This window comes from Sinocyclocheilus anshuiensis, unplaced genomic scaffold, assembly GCF_001515605.1.
Source record: "Sinocyclocheilus anshuiensis isolate Anshui unplaced genomic scaffold, SAMN03320099.WGS_v1.1 scaffold283, whole genome shotgun sequence".
NCBI lineage: Eukaryota > Metazoa > Chordata > Actinopteri > Cypriniformes > Cyprinidae > Sinocyclocheilus > Sinocyclocheilus anshuiensis.
This window is the reverse complement of record NW_015549605.1, coordinates 2,248,613-2,256,605: the sequence shown is the minus strand read 5'-3', so window position 1 is coordinate 2,256,605 and position 7,993 is coordinate 2,248,613. Positions and strand designations below refer to the sequence as shown.

At 35.7% G+C, this 7,993-nt stretch overlaps 2 protein-coding genes across 4 annotated transcripts in view; one reads left to right on the top strand and one right to left on the bottom strand.

Annotated features, from left to right (window-relative positions):
* Positions 1-7,993, bottom strand: part of LOC107658859 (ADP-sugar pyrophosphatase-like) — a 73,359-nt gene that overhangs the window by 41,452 nt on the left and 23,914 nt on the right. The gene's annotated exons all lie outside the window — the stretch shown is intronic.
* The window catches only part of camk1da (calcium/calmodulin-dependent protein kinase 1Da), a 57,255-nt gene that overhangs the window by 31,070 nt on the left and 18,192 nt on the right, over positions 1-7,993 (top strand). For all 3 annotated transcript variants that reach the window (XM_016447535.1, XM_016447537.1, XM_016447536.1), the window contains exon 2: positions 3,534-3,665. In XM_016447535.1, the coding sequence (XP_016303021.1) occupies positions 3,534-3,665 (132 nt within the window). The remainder of the gene's footprint in view (positions 1-3,533; positions 3,666-7,993) is intronic.

Genomic DNA, 7,993 nt, shown 5'->3' with positions numbered 1-7,993 from the left:
GTGTGTGTGCATGTGTGTGTGTGTGTGTGTGTGTGTGTGTGTGTGTGTGTGTGTGTGTGTGTGTGTGTTGTGGATGGCAGTTGCAAACTATTTCTATAGTGTACTCATTTCTGTATATTTAATCCTATCTTAGAGTATTCTTTCTTCAAACACATGCATTCATATAGAAGCGAAAAAGAAAACGCTAAGCACGTCAATCTCACAAAATCACGTCTGGGTCATATTTCATTTCAAAATCAAAAGGCAAAAATGACAGGCACACCGCTACAGTGTAGCACAGAGTACACAGTGCAGAACAAAAAGCGTTGTCCGATCCCAGTCCACAAGAGTAGAAGCACATCCCATATAGCAAATTTCACAAACAATAAAGAAACCGCAACTAAATAAATGAAACATGAAACCTTTTTTTTTTTACAATTTAAAAAAATCATTTTACATATATAGAGAGGGAAAGAGAGAGAATTTATAATATTATTAATACTCTACTTTTGTAACATTTTATAGAAATAGAATTTATAATTCTATAAATGCTAAATCTATATTTAAAAAATATGATAAAATGCTATAAATATCGGTAATATTGTATTATTTTAAATGTAGCTAAATATATATATATATATATATATAGATATAAAACATATCTTGTTCTTAGGGCTGTGCAAAAAATCGAATGTGATTTTCATGCACATCTCGTCAGTAAAGCCGCTCCTGTGATTAGTTGTAAATCTCCAGCACGTGCTTTCAGATGGAGCGGCATTTACTACACAGAGCCGTAGTTCACTGACAAGCTACGCAAAATCGCGCTCAAAATCGGCAATGAATCGCTTGTCAGTGAACTACGGCTCTGTGTAGTAAATGCCGCTCCATGAAAATCGCATTCGATTTTTTGCACAGCCCTACTTGTTCTATAATATCCAATTATAAAATGTTTTCTTATTTTTTGAAATATGTATTAAGATATGTTCTTGATCAACTTTGTAAGATTCACTCATGAACCAACATGATAGAAGATATCAGAAACGGAAAGATGAGCTACATGCACACAAAATGCTGAAGAGTGTGTTTGGTGTATACAGCAGCAGCATAGCAACAGTGTGAGATTGCCTAAGCAAATATTCCCTAATTCTTTGCTCAGTGTTTTAAAAGCTTTTACCTGTGCTAGTCCGTTGTCATCAGTGTTCCTGGTAGTCCACCACCTCTCCACACACACACACACACACACACACACATTGCGAATCATTACTTAATTCAGCTGAACTCTGAGATCTGATGGACATATTTTAGTTTAAATGAAAATGTAAAGGTCAGTAACCTTATACTGATCTCATTCTCAGTAAGCACAGTATTCAAGCTCCAGGTGTGTTAGCCATGTGAGCTCTATCAGAGACTGTATAAGGGAAGAAGATGGACCACTCATAGATTAATGAATGAGAGAAATTACAGCGGTCAATAAAAATCAGTCCCACCTTTGTTAAAAAGGCAGATCCCCTCGTTAACTTGAGTTTTTTATTATAATGATCAGGTGCAAACAGGTTTGTTTTTTTGAACTGTGGCCATGTTGTAATATTTGTAATATATTTTTTTAATTATGTTTTTGCATTTTATGCAAATATGGCGTTATTTTAATGACAAATGTCGAGAGCGCATAATTGTAGCGCGAAGGCACATTAATATAATGCGCGAGCGCGAATCTCTCCGCTCGCTCGCGGATTTCTTTTGCTCTCGCACAAAACCAGATGCGAGCGCTCAGATACACGCTGCTCTCGCCCAGAGAGAGTGCGTGCACTTAAAACGTGTCTCTCCTCTCACTCAAACTGTGTCCTGTGCACTCTCAAATCTCTCTGTGCTCATGCGCTATAGATATTAATTATTTTCGCACCTGAATTAAACGTTGTCAAAAGTTATCATTATGCACTTTTAAAAAGTAGTCACAAAACAGATTTTGTGCAGGGCCTTTCCTTGATTTTTTTATTGTTGTATTATTGTTGTATTTTGATCTTTTCTGCAAATGCACATATGCATCTCTTTGTAAAGTAGGCTACTTTGTATACACTGTTTTAAAAGGTGCTATATAATAAAGCTTTAACCAATCAGACCTCCACAACTGACCGATGAAAATACAACGTGAAATGTAATTGGCTGAGTGAACTGAACCTGGAATTCTTTTGACAATCAAAGATGGATCTTAAATTTCTTTCCAGTTTAATAATATTTAGCAATCTTAATGAAATGTAGCCTATAGAAATGGCTAGGAATTGGGTGCTTGGATGATTTGTACATATAACCTCTGTCCAACTGGTTGGTCTCAATTTATCTAAAAACAACATATTATAGCCTATGGCTCTAAAGACTTCATATAAAACATCAATGTTATGTCATAAAATGTCAGATACCTCAACTGAATTTAAAATCATTGCAATAAATTCTCAGTTGGTATGATGGTGTAGTAATGTTATGGCAAATCTGAAAAATTCATTATATTTGGTCTCCAAATCGTAAGTATCGGTTTAGGGAATAGTGCATCTGACCCATATCTAAATAGTTCAGAAGATAGAAATAATGAAGAATAAATCAGAAGATTTAAGATTCAGGTGCGAAAAGAATGAATATCTATAGTGCATGAGCACAGAGAGATTTGAGAGTGCACAGGACACAGTTTGAGTGAGAGGAGAGACACGTTTTAAGTGCACGCACTCTCTCTGGGCAAGAGCAGGGTGTATCTGAGCGCGCGCGTCCGGTTTTTTGCGAGAGCAAAAGAAATCCACGAGCGAGCGGAGAGATTCACGCTTGCACATTATATTAATGTGCTTTCGCGCTACAATAATGCACTCTCGACATTTGTCATTAAAATAACGCCATACATCAACACATTATTAAACTGAACTGAATCAACACTGAACTGACTCAGGCAGAATAATGACATTATTGTCTTCTGGAGAAATTCTTATAGCTAAATTGAACTGGTTTCATAATTAATTTTACACAGTTATTGAACTGAACCAACAATGAACTGACTTATAAAATAATGACACTATAGTTTTTTAGTGTTGCTTTACAGCAACTTGAATTTGTTTCATATTTTCCTGTTTAATGCTGTAATGCTGCTTTGAAACACCTGTAATTCAAAATCTGTATTGTATGAAATGCTAAATTAAGTTGACTTGACTTCACTATGAAAACACTGGGGTCCAGAAGTCTCAGACCAGTGAAAATACTGAAAACTTGGAAAAAAAATCATTTTTTCTGCATTTATCTAAATTTTTATAAAATTACTGTTAAAGTTTTGGATAGTAACCTCATATTTTAAAATACAGTATAGTACATAATGATTACCATATTCATAGTAAAAGATTACCATAGTATTAACATGGTCCAAAAACACGGTAACAATGTTTGACAACACTAATATTTAATTTTTTGACTGTATCAATTGCTTACATTTAGCTGCGTGCATTAACCTGTAGCATCCCACTAACACTGTCAGTATTTCCCAGCTCTTCTATCATAAACCCTCTTTTCTCTCTCTTTTAAAGGGGTGCGTTCTCAGAGGTGGTCCTGGCAGAGGAGAGGTCCACGGGAAAGATGTTCGCTGTGAAGTGCATCCCTAAAAAAGCACTGAAGGGCAAGGAGAGCAGCATCGAGAATGAGATTGCCGTTCTACGCAAGTGAGTTCCATTTCCCGTACCACACCTGTACCCATGGCAACAGCATCACCCCTCTCTTCCACACTCATTCTCTCAGTTTGCCAATTGATAGGAGCTTGTTTGCCTGAGGTTTGACCTCCAGTTACCTTGGTAACTCCGGTGCCCTCGTCCAATTACAGCAGGGAAGCTCCCTCAGATGTTCTCTCTCCGTGAAGCTGCACGCGTGCGAACCATGTCCGTGAGTGTGGACAGAGGCTTTGACTGTGTTTGGAATGGAAAATAAGTGCATGCTTACTGCATACTGAACGCGCAGTATATACTGTTTGCTTCCTATTAGTATTAAAAGATAGTCTGCACAGTGATAAACATGAGTAGAGTTTTATTTGGAATATATCCATTTTTATGTAAAAAAAATAATAAAATTTGATTTCAACCGATTTTAATGCAATCACACACTGCCTTTCAAAGGTTTGGGGTCTGTAAGATTTTTTTTTTAAAGAAATTGGTACTTTTATTCAGCAAGGATGCATTAAATTGATTAATATTTTGATATATTTTTTGGAATAAATCCAATATTATGTAAAAAAAAAAATCTGTAATTTCAACCGATTTTAGTCCAATCACACACTGCCTTTCAAAGGTTTGGCGTCAGCAGGGTTTTTTGTTTATTACAAATTAATACTTTTATTCAGCTAGGATGCATTAAATTGATTTTTTTAAAAGTGACAATAAATACATTTATAATGTTTCTATGCAGAAATCATTAAAAAAAATGTATCACAAAATATTTCCACAAAAATATTAAGCAGCACAACCGTTTTAAACATTGATAATAAGAAGAAATGTTTATTGAGCATCAAATCAGCATATTAGAATGAACTGGAGTAATGATTCTGAAAATTTAGCTTCGCCATCACAAAAATAAATAACGATTTAATATAATATTAAAATAATAAAAAAAAACATTCAAAATTTAAAAGGTAAAAAACTCTTATTTTAAATTGTAATCTTTTCACAATATTATTTTTTTATACATAAATAAGAGAACTTCTTCATAAGAGATTTTCAGCAACAACAAAAAATAAAATAAAAGAATGTAGTGTAATATATATGTAGGAGGTCAAAGACAGGCTGGTTGTGATGTCATTTTTGGTAATCAGTGAGCTCATGAATATTAATTAGCTAGCGTTTACATTGCCAGGCAGTTTTACACTTTTCAGTCCCTTGTCCTAATTGATATTCATGAAGTGTTCCTCGCTGACTTGGCATGGGCACAATATCAGCTTTACCTTTGTGCAGTTATTTAAATTGGCTATATTTACATAAATTAAAAACTAAAGTCCAATTATTTTTTTTAAATATGATTTTATAGTTTTTAATGTTATGTTAAAGTCACTTCAGTTTATCTTGACATGCTTTTTTAAAATGCAGTCCAAAATAATATTTTGATATAAGCTAAATTAGTGCATGGCCCATTAAAAATACACATTACAAATACATTAGAGAGTATGTCCGAGCGTTAGATTCTCTTTATTTCTTAATTTTATCACTTCACAACTGTTAATTTGCCCACTCTAGCTCAAAGAAAGCAAATCAAACCGACCTCTCACATACAAGCAACAAGCTTAACACATTTCTCAGGTATTTTCCCACCGTCGGTGCAAATGAAAGCAGGTGTGTGTGACATATGGTGTGTGATGGGTGTTTCCCCTGAGACTCATCAGGAAAGGCTGCCTCTGATTCTGACATGGGCTTCTGTTGTCACAGCGTTCGTACCCTGGAGATCGGACACACAGTTTTGTCCTTCAAATCTCGGTCTCCCTCATCTCATATCATAGCAACCAAATGATTGACAGCTTGTCTGCCATCTCCTGGGTGATGCCATAGGCATGTAATTAGATGGAGCTAGTGCACACACGAGCCAACGAACGAGAGTGTGTTCGTTTCTTCATTGTCCGTTTGTCTTGCCTGCATATGTGGAAGATAATGAGATGCCCTCATAGGTTAGAGTTTAATCTTCGAGAATCGCTAACGTACACTCCCAGCATGCCTCAGAGTCATGCTGCCTGACTGACTAATGTTATGTTTAAATACTTAAGTCAATTCAATTTATCCAGACATGGGACTCGCTAACCCAGAGGGAAATTTTATTGCTCAAAGGCTGCTCTTTCTTAGCTCACGAGACATCATTGAGTTCTAATCAGGCATGACATGAAGTTTCCAGTCATAAATGTTTTAGTCCGCACCAAAAGTGAAAATGCTGCATAAGGCAATAGTCTCAGTCAGTCAAGAAATATTAGGATTATGGACCAATAAGATTTCAAGGTGGGGGGGCTAGCCAGCACAGCATCACTTGTCATGGGTCAGGACAAAAAATAAGATTTACATGGAAGAGATCGCGGTTATTACTTGTTTTGTTTAAATATTAGCTTTGTCTCAGAAGTTTCTCCTAAAATTTCTTAGCAGATACAAGAACAGAATCAAAAGAGATAATTTTCATGCAATTTTTGACATATAGTAAAAGTATATAACATTGTGAAAAAGTAGTACACTTTAGCATACTTTTATTAAGAGAACTTAAATAATATACTTTAGAATATATTTATGTGCAAACTCAATGTAATGTCTTCAGACACTTAATTGCATGTTAATTGCAATTAAAAGAAAACTGTTAAAAAATTACATTAATTGCAATTAGCTGATTTGAGTAGCACTTACAGTGTATACAGTACATCTTCATATGTAAACCTCCATTTGCTCTCCATTTAATCTCATTTCTGTCTTGGAGAAGCGATTGAGATGTTAAAGGTATAGTTTGTCCAAAAATGACAGGTTTGGAACAAGTGGAGGGTGAGTAAATGATTACAGAATTTTCATTTTTGGGTGAACTTTGCCTTTAGAAATAGATCTCATTTGTGTATTTTCTTTAATGAGAATGAGTCTCACTCCACATCAGATAATGTGAATGCTGAAGTGAATCACTTTCTACTTAAAAGCACCTGGCACAAAAGAAAGCGAGACGCAGCTTTCAGCAGTAAATAGCTAGTCATTCTACCTTTTTTATTGTTAAATTATTTATTTGTATTGGCACTCAGCAGTGTTTTTTGTGAAATAATGGAAAAGAGTGTTTTTTTTTTTGTTCCTCGTTCTGCTTTCACCCCTATTCCTTAGTGCTTTTTCCTCTTGAATCAAAAGAGAAGATGGTTTCAGAGTGAATGAGTCGTGCTACAGCTTCTGCCCACTCACTGCTGAAGGAGAAAGAGAGAGAGAGAAACAGACAGAGGGAAGAAGCAGCAAACGCATGAAAGAGGGATATTAAGCCAGTGAATGGCTTTTTAATCCTCCAGCAGACGGGTTTTCCATAATCAGTTTTGAAAAATCAATATGTCAAAGGGCGAATCGACCTACAGGTTTTGTTCAAGAAGAAAAAACAGAGCATGTCTTTGTTTATTCATTTGTTTCCAAAGCTAACATTTTAATATGCTGCATCAGAGGTGACTCTCAGTTCATTGAATCGCGAATCGATATGAAACCACTCGATGAAACCACTAAATGAATCACTTGCTCTCAGATTTATTCATACCTCAGTAACTCTTTTATATATCAAACAACAATACAAGGAGCATTTCTGACAAAAAACGAACGCCTGCTGGCTGCTCGGAGGCGTTTTACTGCAGTCTTTTATTTTGCATTTCTCTGAACCGAAACCTTTTTCTGTTTTATCCGGGCTCAAGACAGCGGTGAGCACCAATGAAAGAACCGTTTCTGAGATGATTGCCCCTTACCTGTAGGGATCAACCTTTTCTGAATATATGGATGAACAAAGAGAGTTAATTATAGGAAACTGAGGTGGGGGGGAGAAAACAAATGTATTATCTGTACCCGTTGATGTCCATTATGAGCATGTGTGCATGCATGCGTCTTGTTATTGTTCGCTCACTTGCGTCATTGCCTGGCCTGTTATCATGTGCCAGTTGGACTCGCTAATCAGAATTCACTTAAAATGCAACGCTAATGTGTATACACACGGCTGCCGTGACTGTGTTACCATGACGAGAGAAGAGAGAGATGTTAACTGCAGGGAAGGAGAGGAGAAGAAAAACAAAACAAAAAAAATATTGCCAGTTGATATATGAAAGAGATGAAAAAGCCACCTTTTAAAGCAGGCACCTTAACAGCATCCATTAGATGACAACAATTAGACTAGCTGTGCATCTAAATGCTTTAGAATCTTCAAAAGCCATTTAGTCATTTGTTTTGGCATATGACAATATACTGTATATACATACAAATGTAAATTCAATTAAAATGTTATTTACCTTAACCTGAAATGCATGTATATATATATA